The 16695-nt window shown below is 44.3% G+C and overlaps 6 protein-coding genes across 6 annotated transcripts; 2 read left to right on the top strand and 4 right to left on the bottom strand.

Annotated features, from left to right (window-relative positions):
- Window positions 1-2710: 2710 nt before the first annotated feature.
- TRIVIDRAFT_222601 (uncharacterized protein) lies at window positions 2711-3053 on the top strand (the record flags this gene model as incomplete). The annotated part of the gene is made up of 3 exons (XM_014100669.1): window positions 2711-2798; window positions 2867-2959; window positions 3028-3053. 3 exons carry the CDS (start codon window positions 2711-2713, stop codon window positions 3051-3053), a joined length of 207 nt encoding a protein of 68 aa, XP_013956144.1.
- A 4015-nt stretch (window positions 3054-7068) lies between these two features.
- TRIVIDRAFT_130513 (uncharacterized protein) lies at window positions 7069-7656 on the bottom strand (the record flags this gene model as incomplete). The annotated part of the gene is made up of 1 exon (XM_014100668.2): window positions 7069-7656. A coding segment is annotated over one exon (588 nt), but the record flags the coding sequence as incomplete, so codon positions are not given.
- A 1924-nt stretch (window positions 7657-9580) lies between these two features.
- Window positions 9581-10390, bottom strand: TRIVIDRAFT_151499 (uncharacterized protein; the record flags this gene model as incomplete). Its single annotated transcript, XM_014100667.1, has 2 exons — window positions 9581-9865; window positions 9932-10390. The coding sequence occupies 2 exons, from the start codon at window positions 10388-10390 to the stop codon at window positions 9581-9583; spliced, it is 744 nt and encodes a 247-aa protein (XP_013956142.1).
- Window positions 10391-11667: 1277 nt separating this feature from the next.
- TRIVIDRAFT_151488 (uncharacterized protein) lies at window positions 11668-12492 on the bottom strand (the record flags this gene model as incomplete). Its single annotated transcript, XM_014100666.1, has 2 exons — window positions 11668-12173; window positions 12234-12492. 2 exons carry the CDS (start codon window positions 12490-12492, stop codon window positions 11668-11670), a joined length of 765 nt encoding a protein of 254 aa, XP_013956141.1.
- Window positions 12493-14607: 2115 nt separating this feature from the next.
- Window positions 14608-15659, top strand: TRIVIDRAFT_151491 (uncharacterized protein; the record flags this gene model as incomplete). The annotated part of the gene is made up of 3 exons (XM_014100665.1): window positions 14608-14799; window positions 14884-15363; window positions 15414-15659. The coding sequence occupies 3 exons, from the start codon at window positions 14608-14610 to the stop codon at window positions 15657-15659; spliced, it is 918 nt and encodes a 305-aa protein (XP_013956140.1).
- An 82-nt stretch (window positions 15660-15741) lies between these two features.
- TRIVIDRAFT_70910 (uncharacterized protein) lies at window positions 15742-16193 on the bottom strand (the record flags this gene model as incomplete). The annotated part of the gene is made up of 3 exons (XM_014100664.1): window positions 15742-15803; window positions 15888-15994; window positions 16030-16193. The coding sequence occupies 3 exons, from the start codon at window positions 16191-16193 to the stop codon at window positions 15742-15744; spliced, it is 333 nt and encodes a 110-aa protein (XP_013956139.1).
- Window positions 16194-16695: the final 502 nt, after the last annotated feature.

Below are 16695 nucleotides of genomic sequence, written 5' to 3'. Positions count from 1 at the left end.
GTATTTCTCTTTATAAATTTATATAAAAAGCCTACTAATTGTATATCTTAGGATATTAATGAACTACTTCTTTAAATTTAAGACCTTAATATTATATAAAGCTTTTAAGGCTGGCTTTAGCTGCTTTAAAATTATAAAGTGCTAGTTAATATAACTTTACAGCCAATCTTAGGCCTTAATTTAATAGCGGCCCTTAATACAGTAGCGATACTATTAATGCAGTATTTTTCCCTACTGAATTTAATTTAATAAAGCGGCAGGCGCTTAAATTTAAGTATTTATTATATTTAGACTGCTGTAAAGATTAAAATTGTTAGTTAATAAGCCTTACAGTAGTTGTTAAAAAGATTTAAAATAAATATAAATACTAAAGGAAATAGATTTAAAAAAGGATGTGTTAGTAATAACAGCTGTAGAGGTAATATTTACGGAAGCAGCAGTAGTATAACTATAAATAGAACGCTGGCTTTAACAATAGCACTAATTTTATCGGCTGTTAATAAAGTTATTTTTACTATATAGCTTCCTAAAATATAGTTAAAAATGCTGTTATAAAATAATTAAATAATATATAAGGTTAATTTAAGTTAGTATATAGTTTATGCTTTTTATAACTTAATATTATAATTTAGTGGGGTAGCGTAGGCTAGCTGAACTTTAGGTAAAATTTAATTAGTTATAGCCCTCTGAGTATTTTAGTATAGCCCGCGCAGTAATATTTATTTTTTAACTATGGGAGGGGTTTTATTATTGGCACTACGTCGAGCTAGTGGGCGACGTTTCATTGTTGGCTGTGATGTTTTCACTAGGTTTTGCTTCGGTCCCAAGTTGTCGGGTCAATTGGAGAGAGCATCCTTGTTTTTTTGCCATCGTTTATGGCTTAGGTTTTGTGATATTCTTGTGTGAGGCACATTAGATCTTTTGCTAACGTGTGATGTGGCGTAGCGAAATACTTTACTCGTTCGTTTTGTGACGACGTTGTCTAGGTTTATCTTTCTAGTTTTTTTCGAGTCGAATCACGTCTTTGTTACGATTACGATATCGATTTTCGCATAAGGTTTTATATTGCTTGGCAACGGTATTAGATGGATACGCTAGTGGGATGTCTATGTTCTGTCAAGTGGAGAGAGATGGGTAATCCAGCTGGTTTTGTCTGGTATTACAACCCTCAGTGTCCGATTAATGCGGAGAGACATGTTGGTTTGTGGCATACAGATTTTGCCTGTGCTCTTTCCTTTGGAGGCGGAGTAACGTCAAGTAGTGGTGCGATGATGATTAATGGCGATGGTCATGTCAGTATATGTTTTTTATTTTTTTTGTATTCGTGCTGAATTTTATTTAGGTGAAATAATAATGATGATGATCGTGTGCGTGGAACTGGAATTGGAATTAAAATGGATTTGGGAAATAGTTAGTTAGTTAGTTATTGAATTTTCTTTTTTTTGGAGTGGAAACTCGTAATTGTTGTGGTTATTTCCTTTTTCGGACATGGTGATAACCTCACTTTTTTTATGTGTCCCATGTTGTACATAACACTTAATGCGCACCCTCATTAGGTTACAAATTAAAATTATAAAAATGAGGGAAGAATAAGTGGTATACTTGACTGATATTCAAGATCTCTAAATAATATGATAACCCTCGGAGAGTGAGTTATGACTACGAACTATATCCTGAAGCGCAGCGGAAGGATGACGTTCTCCATCTACGAGAGTAGCGAGTAGTGGGGAATGTTCAAGCGGTGCAAAAGAAAGATCACCGCAATACCGGAACGTGAGTGGAGGTGATATTGCCAAATAGTGAAAAGGATAAGCTTCAGCAACACCGGAGCCCGTAGGCGAAGGTTAGTTGCACACTCTAATCACATAAAGCCCAAACTCTCTTTGGGCCACGCGAGGGGATCCGAGCGACATGAAGGGAGGGGACCGACCAGAATGACACTGAGCGGACGCGAAAGTGATCCCGAGTCTTGTACGGCGACCGGAGGGGAGACGAACAATGAGCGTGGGAAGCGAAATTGTTAAGGGAGTGCGAAATGGAATGGTGCACGAGTTATTGGCACGGACGGATGGGAGTGAAAATGGGTGGGACACACAGTTTACGCACTGGACCAAGCTGGGTTGGTGCAACAGTCGTTTTTCCTGCAAAAAATGTCAGTTTTTTCTTAGGAAATGTTGACTTTTTGAAAGTCACTTTTACATACTGGCAGTATGGGAAAGGTACCGGGGCCTCTTATAAATTCTGTATGTTTGGTTAAGGTGGCCGTTGGTCCAACATAGTGGGGTCAAAGGCAAAGGTAAGGAAAGCTGATTGGAAGGAAGCTGGACGTGTGCTAAACCCAGGGGATACTAGCGGCATCACATAGGGGGTTTTTAATTGGGCAGTTGCAACGCTTACTAGACCATACCCCACAAGGGAGACTGTAATGTTGGAAACATTTAAAGAGGTCGGCTCGCCCACCTCTGATCCCACAGTCTTTTTCTTCTTTTCACTGGAATGTGAAAGTGAGTAGACGAATTTTGACCGGAGGTTTGTGAACGGAGTGATTCATGCGGATGCATTGTTACGCAGGCGTCTATACAGAAAAGGGGACTTTTTGTATTTAATAATCATACTCTTCTATAGATAGAGAGTTGTAGATTTATTTTATTTTTTAATTTTATTGTATTTGTTTGTGGTGAGAAACAAATTAGTATTGGAATCTGGTAAGATGACTCGTGCGAGTGTTCGTGAGTTCACAGAGAGGAGCTGTGTGGATGATGATGATGATAACAAGTCTGGGGAGGAGACTGTATCTAGTATGTGTATTTTCTCTTCTTTAACCATTTGGGATAATGGTATTGTTTTACTAACAGCGTGAGTATAGGCATCGGAGAGTATGCGGAGGGTAGTTTTGTTGTTCCGGATTCGCAGTCTGAATCGGATGGGTTCGACGGTGTAACTAAGTTGGATGAGCCAGGTGATGATCCATGTACTCCTTCTTGTGCACAGCGTTGTGACGATGATGTCTTTGCTGATGTAGAACAGGAAAGGAAATTGAAGCGTGGTGCTGAAAGTGAATTGGATGGAGATCGAGTTTTGAAGTCTCCTTTTATGGATAGTCGTGATGGATTTGCGGGGGGGCAAAATCAGTTTACTATTTCATTGTTGAATATGTCGGAGAGTGATCTTATTCTTAGCTTGAGGGCTAAGATGAAGAGTGTGAAGAGTGAGATAGTGGAGATGGAGTCTACTTTGGATGTTCTTGTGACTTGTTTGTTATCGAGTGGAAGATGCATTCATTCTAATTGTCGTGAATGTGGATTAGATGGAGAGAATGGTTATGTTTCTGCGGCAGATCAGGGAATGCAGAGTAGTGATTCTGATTCTGATGTTATTCTCAGGCATCGTCGGAGAGGTAGAGCGATGGCATTAGATTAGATTAGACTATTTTGGATAAGTTGGCTTCATTGTAGTATTAATTTTATTTTATTTTTATGCATGTGTGAGTAAGTGATTGTATGAACTTTAGACAAGTGTGAAGATTGCCTAAAAGGGAAGTGGTGATAGCTTCATTGTAGTAAAGCATACTTTTTGTTGTGAATTATGATTAAGATTGTAAATGTGATATTATTTGATTAACTTGAGGAATAATTTAAAAAGAGACGGGGAAAATTATACTCCAAGCTTCCATTTATTACCCCGGCTCGAAATGATAAGTTGAACCCCGTAGGGCAAGTCCAAGACTACGAAAAATATCCTGAAGCGCAGCGGAAGGATGACGTTTACCATGCGACCAGGGGGAGCGTGGGGAATGTTCAAAAAGAAATGGAACATGATCTCCCAATTGTAGTTTACTTTTTAGTTATTATTTTTATTGTAAAGTGTCTTTATTGTGATGTCTATTGTTTTACATATGGAAATGAAATGAAGATATTATTAAGATACTATAATAAGTAGAGCGAGAGAAGGTAATATCTTAATCTTTATTTAAAAAAATATAATTTTTACCCTAAATATGTTGGACTGGCCCCGCAAATAGATATAAGCAGCATAGAGAAAGCGGAGCAATAAAGTATATAGAGGGAAGCAGATGTAATTAAATATATTTTAAAAAGACTGTAGAAATAATTATTAAAAAAGTGTAAGATAGATTAGCCTAGCTTATAATTACACGGAGAGGATATATAGTATATTAGTAGGTAGATATAGTTTATGCATTAGATTAAAAAGAGATAGTTTAATATTTGTTTTTTTTATAAAAAATGTAAGTTTTTTCTTAGGAAATGCTAACTTTTTACAAATCACTTTGCATATAAGTTGGGTGTAAAGCTACCAAAAGGCCACCGAAATGATTCTGTATGTTTGGTTAGAAATCCAGGCCTGAACGATCGCTATAATAAGCCAGTATGGCCGATATGATATGCCTCGCCTTGCTCCACTGGTCCCGTCAAGTCTGCACGAGACCTCGAGGCCTGGGATTCTCAATTTCATCAAAAAGTTCCATGAGCCGAGAACTTGAGTACTGGTATGGAATATTGTTTTTATTGATGTGTCAGTACGAAACAGAGCCGAAGCGTAGACATTCGATATCAAATGATATCTTGGATACAAGAGATTGGAGTAATGCTTGCGAGTCTGAATCCAAAGGCAAGAGAATCCGAAGCGAGTCAAGGTTTGGCGCCTGCTGTAGTGGTTTGGTAGATAGTTCTGAAGGAATCGAGTGCTCAGTACCTAATTAACGTTTCAGGAGACCAAATTGGGTCAATTGAAGCTCTGAGGTGCCCCTTCAGGACGCTATTTAAATGATATATTGCCACAACTCTAGTCCATGGATCAAGCCTCAGGTTTCCCCTCAATTCAGCTGTCCCTTCGAACTTTAAGCCGGCAATCTGCTTGAGCCTTACTTTAGACAGCTCCACTTTTTTGTCGGTAGATGCCTGAATCTCGCCGTTTCAATTTGGATGCTCTCTGATGGGAAAGATTGCTGTGGGGGGATTGATCACTCGCCAAACGCAAGGATCGGTGCCGGACTTCAAGGAATCTCCGCTTTGGTGTTCGATGCAACAACCAACCATGCCTAGCACTCTCATAGCCAAGTTGAAGGCCCGGTTCTGGTCAGCAAGCGGCAGCGGCTGCTTCACCGCGCTGTTTCTTGCCGAGAAGAACTCTCTCGTCAGTTGTATCCGCGGCAGAGAAGATTTTTCCTGAAGAAGACGAAGGATATCAATCAAGTCTTGATGACACCTCAGTGCTCTCGGATCAAGAATAAGCGATTCGGGAACGTAGGATCTCGTCACCCCCTTGTAGTATAGAAAAACGGGCGCGAGTGTCAGAAGCCAACGATGCAGACAATCTTCCCAGACGTAGGGTCTCACAATTTAGCAAAGAGCATATGACATCCAGATCCAAATTGTTTAACACAGCGTCTGAAATTGGGGGTCATATAAATCGATCAATGTAGGGGGAAAAGGACCTAATTCGGCAATTGGGGGAGACATTCATTGTGAACTCGGGGGGAGAAATACGAGAATGGGCGCTGCTGTCCTCGTTTATAAGTGCACGCAGTCCCAAGGGTGTCCTCTCGAGACAATAACTGAGCTTTGCTTCAATCAGCTTGTATTCTGCAGAGCTTTCATCTCTTGACACGTGGAGGGAAGGAGGTGTTGGCTGGGGGCCGGTTGCGCCTTTGTCAATGCTCAGCTGTCCCGTTTTTCACTACTCCTCCAGACATCTTCAGCCTGCAGAAAACATGATCATGAAATTGCGGGCTTCGTTTGCCTCAGGTTCAATATCGCGAGGCAGCACGACGTCATGCCAACAGTTGTCGGCGCAGCCAGCGGCGCTCAAGCTGGGAGATACTCCACGATGGATTCGCCGTCGGCAAGAGACGGCATTCGACCTGATTTTGGCTATGGGACAGCCATGCCTTCTCCGGAGCAGAGCCCAATAGTTACGGTCGCAGGTGGTACAAGCGTCACTCCAACCAAGACATTTCCTTGTCCGCAACCAACCAAAAAAAAAACCTGCTTCTTTTCACGAGAGAAGAGGCCCCCGCCACGATTGCTCGGTTCAACGACATTGTCCTGGAGATTTAACGCCCCCTAGTGCGGTACATAAGAACGGCCAATACACTCTTTTCATCCTCACCATATCTCTCTATGTCGATCCGCTACTTGGTCCTTAGACAACCAGAGGCGTCGGGTCCGTGTGGATGAATGTGAAGAGGCTTGGGACTTGTCATTGCTTTATTCCGAGGGTTGGAAGAAGAAGATATATTACTGCATTGTCTTTCTTAGAATGTGACTGCCGATGTGGCACGCCAGTAAGTGTGACAGGACAAGTATGTTTTAGAGCTGCACCGATATTCCGAGGAGGATCTTGAGGGGATTGTACGGGAGATCAGACGGATCCACAGAGCCAAAATGACCAAGGATGAGCGATTCCGTCTTGAGAAGGAGGATAGCCATGAGTACTGAGAGTTGCAAGGATATAATATGATGACTTCTATCGCTAAGGCGGCGCGGGACTTGCTCATTTGCCCCTTGGAGGATTACTCAGAAACCATGGACAGGAGCTGATCGCCAGCGACATTGAATGACAATGTCAAATCGCTTCCTAAGCAACTCGAAACCAGAAGTTAACTAGGGATATTGAATAACTAGCTACTGAGGAACAGGTTTATAGTTAGCGCCAGTTCTGGATCTTTGGCCATTTGAGATCTCTGGATCAATATGCAAACGTATGGATCTACGATCCTCTTGGGTAATTTGCCACATTGTAGATTTTGGCGTTGGGCTGAGTGTGCTTCTTCTTTTCTTATCAAAAAAGAGAGCAATAGCTTTCATTTAGAGATATTCATTTTACTTTGTTTGCATCTCTCGTAGATAGAATATTTTCCATTCTCAATATATACATCTCCGTAATATATACGTCTTCAAAATATGTACAACTCCATAATATATACATCTCAAGAATTATAAACAGCTCCATAATACATACATCTCCTTAACATATATGATGCCTTGCGGCTATATACATTGTCTGCCCTGCTATCATTCATAATCAAGATAGTATAATACTACTTAATTAAAAAACACAGCCGAGCAAACGGTTGGCAATGTCTGAGGAGTACGAGGGAGTAGCACCAGGCCCGCTCAAGTCTCCATTGGAAGGGATGCTGCCTGAGTTATAAAGTCGTGCAGCCTGGTAAACTTGCTGGGCTCCAGTAGTCGACAGACGGCCAAGAAGCTGCTTCAGGCCATCACCAGAAGAAGTTCCTGTGGTGCCGTCCTGGATCATGCCTACAATTTGGCTGTTTGGGCATGGGTTGATGCCATTGCCTGGCGATATCCAGCAGGTGTGTGAGCCGTTGGCATCCTGCATCAGACCGGGATTTGCCCAGAATCCTTGCGTCGTTGGAACACGCACGCATCCCTTGCTCTCCTGCATTATAGTCGCCAAGATATAGCGCGAATCGACACCGGATGAGGATGCAAGGCTAAGGATAGCGGCCTGGATTTGCGAAGTCTCTGTAGGAGAGTTATTTGCCACACCCCATCCATTGTTCTGACACGCGCCATTAATCGCGCCAAGATTGGCATTCCATAAGTTGTCGAAGCTAGCCCAGGCGCTCTGTGCAGGCCATCCAGCCCCAGTCGAGCCATCACCGCTGTATGACACACGAGAGGTACAGGTGATGGCTCCGTTGCCGCCGCCGCCGTTAGGAGGGTTGCCACCGCCACCGTTAGGAGGGCTGCTGCCACCGCTGGTACCGCAGATACCATTGTTGCAAGTTAAGTCATCAGAGCAGTCATTCTCAGTGCTGCAAGAAGCACCAGCGCAGTGGCCCGCCCATGAACAGCTACCGCTACCGCCGGAAGGAGGGGTGCTACCACCTCCTCCACTGCCACAGAATGCAGTACCAGTACCGCAGAAACCAAAGGTCGAGCAGCAGAAGCCAGCCGCACAAGTATAGCCAGTGGTACCACCACAGGTTCCATCCGGAGAGGTTGTCCGAGCAAGCAGGCTGCCATGAGGCATGGCCATGGCGCCGGAAGCCAAGCAAAGGGCAAGGAATGTAGTGAATGATCGACGCATTGTTAAATATTGAAGGTAGACTATAAGCCTTTAGACTTAGATAATTGGCAGTTGGCGAAGAGCCTTGTAAAGTCTGTGGCTGCTAAAGAGCTTTGTGGTTAAGATCTTCATTGTCTCCGTAGATATATCCTCGCTCTTATATAGATCATTTGCAACTAGTTAGCAAGATCCACTAGGTAGTTCTGAAATACCATTACCATTTTGAGTAGGTGTGATTCTGAGTTGTTATTACCAGTCTGAGTAGGTGTGATGATAAGGCGCCTGTGTTCGAGATTGTTACATGACTTACTTTGTGTTTTGGGATGTAACCCCGTCGTTTAAACTTATGTAGTCAATTGAAATTATCCTAGGCCTAAGAGCCCCCATGTTATCCGCGTTAAGATTAACGACGTCGCACGATCCTACATTCTGGGAAGTCAGTCTGCTCATAAAAATGCTTTATTTGAAAAGGTAAAACGCTAGCATGCTGTTAAAACTTAATCTAGCTAGTCTAAGGGCCGTGCATCAGACAATACGTTCGTCGCAAGGAGCTAGTCTAACAAGAGGAAGAAAAAGTCTAGATTGCCAATTGTGGAAACTGTAAGATTGAGTCGGTATTATTCTTGGTATGGTTCTCGTCAGTTACCAACTCGAAACAGCTATCCTACGTAATTCAGTACCCTTGAAGAGGACACCTCCGCTTTAATCGGAAGTAGTAAAACATAACGCACCTGGTAATGTCATAGTAATATATTTAGTAGAATAGGTAACGTTGCTAGATGTGAGATATGTATTTATTTTGATCCTCCATAAGATGCCTTATATATCTTCCTATTTAGGTATTAACAAAGTCTTTATAAAAGGGTAGGTGGTTGACATTGATTAGTTGTAGTTGGCATTGATTAGTTTAAATAGGTATTTTGGTAAGCCTACCCCTTGTATAATAGGACAAAATATTGCCCTAACTCCTGCCTAAATAAGCAAGAGCATAGTCTCATAGGAAATGAGCGTTTCAAAAAAAATTTCCCCTTGCATATGCAAGCACTTAATTAAGTAAGGCACAGGGCCTTAGTGCTGACTAAAAGATAAACCATTTTGTATCCAACTGGCTTCGACCCATCCTGGAAATGGCAATCATGCGCGAGGAACCTTACGCACAGATATCAAGTCTATCGAAGGCAGCTCAGGCATGCCCCAAGACATACCTTTCAGCCGCGACTCAACGTAGAAGGTATATATTAATGCTACCATCACATGTCCAAAGTCTCCAAAGTACCTACCATCTTGTCAAGATGCGCATGGCAGTATATACTACACACTTTACTGGCGCTTATAGCTGCAATTACTACCACAGCCCTCGTAACAGTTACTCGTAATTCCAGTCTTTCTTGACGCCAGGCCAGCGAGAGTGCAATCTCTTTGAGCGAAGGAGCTTTTAGCGTCTTTACGAGTCTCATCGCAGTCGCCCATTCGTCGGCCAAGGTCGCTTCCACTACTCCAGAGACGTCAAGAACGCAAAAGATCAATTGATGACATCTATAATGACATCCCCCGTCCGCACCAAGTAATCCCTCATAAATTTGACATCGGTAAAACAACCTTTCGGACACCCGTCATTAGGCAACAACACAACCCTATGGCCAAGCTGGAGGCTTATCGATGCCGCCGCGAGACGGCCAAGCCATTTTCCTCGGCTGCGTACCAGGACTGGACGATCTGGTTTATCCAGCAGCTCGTACCAGTTATCAACACAAGCAATCTCGTTAGCCAACGCCTCTCTTTTCAACTGCTCCTTACGCTTCGAAATCTCCCGGCGTCCCACTGGCTCCCATTCCTTCATCCCAAATATTCCGTGTTTGCGCAAATCGGGGACTCTAAGCAACATGGCTGAGTCATGCTTCATAGCCCTGACAACATCAACATCACCTACCCAGGTTTTCCCATCGTAGATCGATATTGCAGCTTCCTGGAAAAAAGCCTGTATATCTCGATTCCCACGATGGCTAGAAGTATAAGCAACTCGGTATTCGGTGAGGAACAAATGGAGTGACGTCTCCCCGAATGAGTCAGCAGATGCGCCATCCCAAATATCATGATTGATAACATTCCATTCGCCGCTCTTTGGTTTGCGCATCTTGAGTTCGGGTGGCGGAATCAATAGAGAGATGCCGTACTTGCCCACATTTCCGAAGGTACGGACGATACAAGTGCGTTCAGTGACAGGGCCATCATTGGAGAGCAGGGTATCCGGTTTGGTGTGAGGATCTGAGGACAAGGTGGATAGAGAGTAGGTAGAGTCACCTACAGACAAGACCATCACTTCTTTGAGCATGTCAGGGTCCAGGTCCTGGATTCCAGTCTCCATACTAGCAATACAAGAGAATGCCGTAGCCTGATCCGCTTGCAGTGCCATGTACAATTCACCAGGAGTCGAGGTCTTTTGACACCAGTTGAAATGAGCAAGCTTCCGGTTGATGACGTCCAAAGATATGCTAGCAGACCCTAAGCTCGAATAAAGCGATCCGACCATGCCCAGGGCTTGCAAGGGCCGCCAGTGAGATTGTTTCATGATATCGCACTCCGCGAGGCTCACTTCATTGCTCGAGAGGGCTGATATTATATCTTCAAACTCAATTGAATGATCCTTTTTGCGATTTCTCATCTTGAATCCATATTTTTGAGTTTTCTTGAACACCGCCCCGAACTCAGCGTCGCCGAAGAAGAGCTCGAATCGAATAGTTGAAGAGTCTTCATTCAACCTCTTGGAATTTGCTAGATACCGAAGAGTTAATTCTCTCGTTTCGCCGCCTTGTTTGTTGGTCCGACTGAAAAGGAGTGAGGTTGTATTATCGTGTGTCCTGGGTCCATTGTGTGTGTTGTGGTCTTTTAGGAATGAAAAGTGATAATCCCACTCTTTCCCAATTCCAACAATTTGAACCTCTGGATCCAACTGTTCAGAGTTGGTTTGCAGTTCAGGGGATATGGGCGGTTGGGGCTCAAATGACCCCCTATTCCATGTGCAGTGATACTTCATTGCGGACTTCCGAGAACCAGTCCATGGGAAAACCGTAGCAAAAGCATAGTTGATTTCGGTATGCGATGATCCAATCTCCTGCTTCTTTCTGTGTGGCAACATCTGCCATTGCCTTTCGCAAATACTCGACTCGCAATTCGGGCCTAGATAGCCCCTTCAAGAAGCCTTCGAAGTTTGTCAGGCCAAGCGTTTGCTGGTTCCAAGTTATTTTGAAAGTAGATCGAGGAGTATCAGTCATGGCTAGAAACTGGCCGCCTCGACGAGTGCCAAAGTCAAACAGCCTTCTAAGAGGTTTCTGTTCTTCAACACTAGCATCTAGAAATGCAGAAGCCGCATTGCCGAGATACTTCAGCCATGTTTGTTGGGCAACTGATTCGCCTAGTTGCGACTGGACCACATTCCAGAGGATCCCCGTAATAGCGAAGCTTCGCCAGGGGCAGTGACCATCTGACTTCGGCCTCGAAATCGGCGGCTGACTCGAGCCCGGCCGTGAGAATGCCGCCCTCCTTGATCATATCGCCTTGCACAATCTCCTTGCACCCCCCAGCATAGACAATCATATCAGGAAATAGATGCTATGCGGATAATCCCACCAACACTGCACCGTTGTGAACACTCTGGGGAACGCCAGCCACAAGTTTATCGACCACTTTCATTGACTCGAACCAAACTTCCATGACACTCTCGTAAGTGTTTCTCCTCTGGTTCACTTCAACGTTAAGGTTCTCTATGATGAGCCGGAGTTGCGACTGCTGTTTAAGATTCACTGCATCAGCGGTTCTGAGCCACGCCCTAGCGCTGGCATCCCAATCAGCGAGCTGGTCGCGAGAGACGGTTGTTTGCATTGCGGCCAGTTCGGGAATGTCGAAGTTCCCCCCTCTCTCTGAGAGTTCGATCTTGCGTGCTTCCAGGATCTCCGCCCAAATGGACGTCGCTTCGTCAGCAGCCCAGAAGCGAGCCAACATGCAGGCAAGGAGCTGGGCGCAAAGAGCCTCTGTTCCCGATGTGGCTGCCGCCCAGATCGAGGTCCCGTCGATCCCCACCTTCTGCGCAAAGACGTTTCTAAGTGGACTGCTGGCGGCTCCATTAGAAGCTTGGTGTTTAGAGGTCGCTTTCTGAGCGATCTCCGAAACTCTTTCACCAAATGCCCTTAGAAGATGAGGCACTGCTGGTAGCCTAGTTCTGAAAACAGCGCCGAGTTTGCGTGCTGTGAGATGCTGGGAGCCACCCTCAGCCAGAATCCGTCGCTCATCAGAGAGGCAGGAGCCGAGCGCTTGATACTCCTTGGGCGCCTCCACTTTGTATAGCGAAAAGTCGAAGTTAAGAGCGGCTAGTGCCACAGTGTTCTCCTGCGAGGCAGCCATTAAGGCGGATGTGAATTTGCCAAGTGAGGCGCTCATTGTCAGAGTCTACAACACCTGTGCTCGAGTCTCACATTCAAGGCTTCAAAGGGAAGCAATAAGCAGAAAGGAAGCACCCTGTTTTTGAGAAAATCGTCGTTAACGGAATGAGAGTAGAGGAACCGTTGTGGTGCGCGACTTTTGACATCCCGTGAAGCTGACAGACTCTGTTTCGGACCACGCGAGACTCGAATCGCGGGGTCATTCTCTAATACATTTCATAATTGGCCCTTACGAAAAGAGAATCAGGCTGGTTATGCAACTGTCAGGTGTGACTTGGCTTGGCTGAGCCAACCAATAGTGTTGAGTACCCCTCTTGAGATAGGCTGAATCACCTCTTTATGGGGAAGATGCCTGAATACTAATTCCAGCACGTATGTTGCAGAATATACTTGCTGATGCAGTAGCTCTAAGTGTAGTATAACAAACCAGTTTCCAATAGGTACTGTATGCTAGCTATTTCTAAGGGACAAACCTATCGATAGTTTTAAGTTTATATTAGCAAAAGAGTTAGTTAGGTTAGTATAATACAACTTAACTTTTATAGTTACACCTGTAATAGCAGCGGTTAGCTTAAATTCAAGTAAGCCAGTACCAGCAGTTATAGGGAGTATAGCCGAAGATGTAGCAGGCTGGCTGCAGTATGCTCCAGCATTGCAACAGAAGATACATACCCTAGAGTAAGTATTGACTAAATCATTTATTGAAATAAAGAAAATACCTATACATTAACTGTGGACTTAAAGCAACCTAAGCCCTTACAGGTCTCTCACTAGTGTAGCCAGAGAGTATATAACTACACGCAACACTAGAAAACCTAAGGCATACTGTAAAAAGGGCATAACAACAAGTAATAGCATTTTGGGTGATTATCGACGATAGATGTTAAAGTTAATGTAGAAAGGGAACAGCTGTAAAAACTAACTCTACGATACAATGAAGACAACTATGGAATAATGCCCCGATCTTCATAATTCAGATGAATGTAGAATCTGTCATAAGTTACCCTATTCGAAATCCGATTGCTTCAAACACCCTGGAATGAGCCACTCTCTTTCTAAATTCCACAGTGTATCGCCCACAGCGGCTCTATTTTCCAATTCAGGTTATGCCACGCGAAGCAGAATTGAGCCAACAAGCCGCCTGGCACAGCCACCGCTTTCCAAGCTGTGATCTAACTGACACTTGGTGCAGCTACTTTTTTATGTCCGTACTCCAGCGTAGAGTGAACATAGTGCAAGCTGAATGCTTATTCATTAAGCTGCTTTCAAATTTCTTTGACGAGAGTAAATCTATAGAATTGGTCAATGAATTGGAATCATTGCAAAATACAGTACGCAAAAAGCTGATGCATGATTCACAAGCAAAGGCTGGACTAGCGAATCAATACATGTAGCTTCTGGCAAAGTTACATGTATATATCAAGACTATATATACAGCCAATTGGCATCGCCAGTTGGTTAAACCAAACGATTACAGCACAAGTTTTTACAGCATTTTTTCACGTAACTTGAGATTTATCTCTGCACTTGCACTTGATGACCTGTTTGTCGAGACGACAAAACCAGCTCGTTATTCATTCAAAGAAGAGCTTTTCTCTTGTTAATGTATCAATTGACATCAATTATCTTGTCAGCGCATCCAGTTGGCACATTTAAATTAAAGCAGACACTCTGAATCCTAACCTCATCTAATTTTGGCTCTCAAAAAGTAATCAAGAGCGTGAGAATGGTGCGGGCAACCTCAGAGCACGGGGACTAAGCAGTAGGAATGTCATTGTGTGCTGAATACTCTGCGACTTTAGGCAAATTCAAGCTTTGGCAACCGACTTCTGATGCCGAACTTATCATTCGTCCAATCCAGCGGCCCATCAGTGTCAGCACTTGCCACCGGGTTATGAATTGATTTGAAATCAGGCGTATTTTCTTCTAGATTACATAAAGATAACTTAGCATTAGAAGGCTGGAACTGCTAAATATTAGCCGCGACAGCGGAGCTTGGCATATCGGAAGCATTCCGGTGTTGAATTCCGGAACAATCTATAAAATATGACCACTCACTGCTGATCGTGTAAATCGTTCAATATTGGCTTCACTGCCTTTCAATGCTGGCGAAATGGACATCGATTTAGAGGAATTGACCGCCGAAAACCTCACCCCCCATGTCATCAAGGTTTCCACGGAAAATGTCAAGAACGAACGTCTTATTGAGTTGGTTACCGGCTTAATACAGCACTTGCACGATTACGTTAAACAAGTTCAGCTGAAGCCAGCTGAATGGGATGCGGCTATTCAATACCTTACCCAAGTACGCACAACCTTATGCGGCACTTCTTTTGTTAGTGGCACAGATATCTTTTGTTTATGTTGCTGATATATGGGCTTCACCCAGGTTGGCCATGACTCATCAACTGATAGGCAGGAGATGATTCTGCTGTCTGATGTTCTTGGCGTGTCTGCACTGGTTGACACCATAAATTCTGCTCAGGCAAAGGTCAACTCGGCAACAGAGTCATCTGTCCTTGGGCCTTTCCATTCTGAAGATACGCATACCCTTACTAATGGGCAATCAATTGGCTCCCCTGGCGTTATAGGAGAGCTTATGCTTATACACGGAACGGTAAGGTCGGTCGGTGGTTTCCCAATCGAGGGTGTTGCTGTAGATGTTTGGGAGACGAATGGAAATGGGTTCTACGACATGCAAGACCCCAGGCGCGATGGACCAAATTGTCGAGGCATATTCCAAACTGATAGCCGAGGTCGATATTATCTGGTAGGCGTGAAGAGTGTCAACTACGACATCCCAATTGACGGATCCGTCGGACTTTTGCTTAATATATTGAAACGGAATATTACGCGTCCCGCACATGTGGTATGTACGGCCACCGTGACGACGTCTAGTCAAGTTTTAACACTGCACAGCATTTTCAGTTAAAACATCCCCTTTATCTCAATCTTACGACAGCTTTATATGCTAGTGACAGCGAACACATCACCTCAGATCTAGTCTTTGGTGTGAAGAAATCCCTTGTCAAGAGCTTCCAGTGGAATAATAACCCGGCAGCGCTTATCAACGAGTTTCATTTGCAGGAGGCTCTCCAAAAAATGAGATGGGATGGGAAAGGGCTATGGGTTCTGCACCATGAGTGTGTTCTGCTAGAGAAGTAGAAACGTTGTTGCAAAGACTTGTCCAAATGTCTAAGATTCATATCGTCGGTTGAGGGGAGGAGAGATGAGTTGTTATACCATACTAAGGCTTGATACCTAAATCCGTGCCTAGCTCGTTGTAAATGCCTGCTTCGCTGGCTTTAACTAAATGAAAATATGAGAGTTTCATTTCAGTGAGCTTTCTAATGATGTGACGGAATTGCGACATCGAGTCTTTCATCTTCATACCTTGCCAAGCGCTCCACGGAGGTAGACGGATTGAAGCACTTTCGGGGCCAACGGCGTCAACAATTGCGGCAACAGCCTCTAGAACAAGTCGGGACTGATTTTCAATGCTACCGTCGTAACCATTTGTACGCCGATTACTGACATGTTGACAGAGTTGGTTAAACAAATAATCATAACCCCCAGAACCTCAACACCGTCGAATAGAGCCTCAAACACAGCTCGGCTGGCCGCCTTAGCAAAATCCCGTACGGGGAGTTGAATTTCCTTCTCGGTTGACTCTTCTGAAACTGGATGGTCCTTGTCCATGTCGATTGGATTGGGAGCTGCAAAACGGACTGAGTCTGCCATCCCATGCAAGGAGACATCTTCCGCCAGCACCTCAGGGATGGTGACGCGGCCCAATCAACCTATCTGAAGATAAATGTGCGAGCCTTTGGCATGTAAAGCAGACATCACAGCCTTCCATGCCAGCACTTGGTCGTCCATCCAGATCCCTGGCAGATGTGGAAAGCCACTGGCAGTTGGACAGATGATCGACATCTTAGCAATAATGAATGTGCCGTGATAGCTTGCACGGTCCGCATAATGTCTGGGGAACATGGGCACTAGTGTAACATGGCCGCGACTGTTTCGTAGCCTTGTTGTGTCATGGTGGACAAACAAGACGAGTTGGCGGCTTCATATTGTCATTCGCCAACGGAGTAAATAGCACGTCGTTTGAAGATTTTTAAATCATAGTGGCAAGTCCAACAATAGCGAACGAAGGGGGGCGGGGTTACCACAAAGGTTTAACGTGTGGTACCTTTCA

Source organism: Trichoderma virens, assembly GCF_000170995.1.
Source record: "Trichoderma virens Gv29-8 chromosome Unknown TRIVIscaffold_53, whole genome shotgun sequence".
NCBI classification, from domain to species: domain Eukaryota; kingdom Fungi; phylum Ascomycota; class Sordariomycetes; order Hypocreales; family Hypocreaceae; genus Trichoderma; species Trichoderma virens.
Note: the sequence above shows the minus strand (reverse complement) of the source record. Positions and strands in the feature narration are given on the sequence as shown.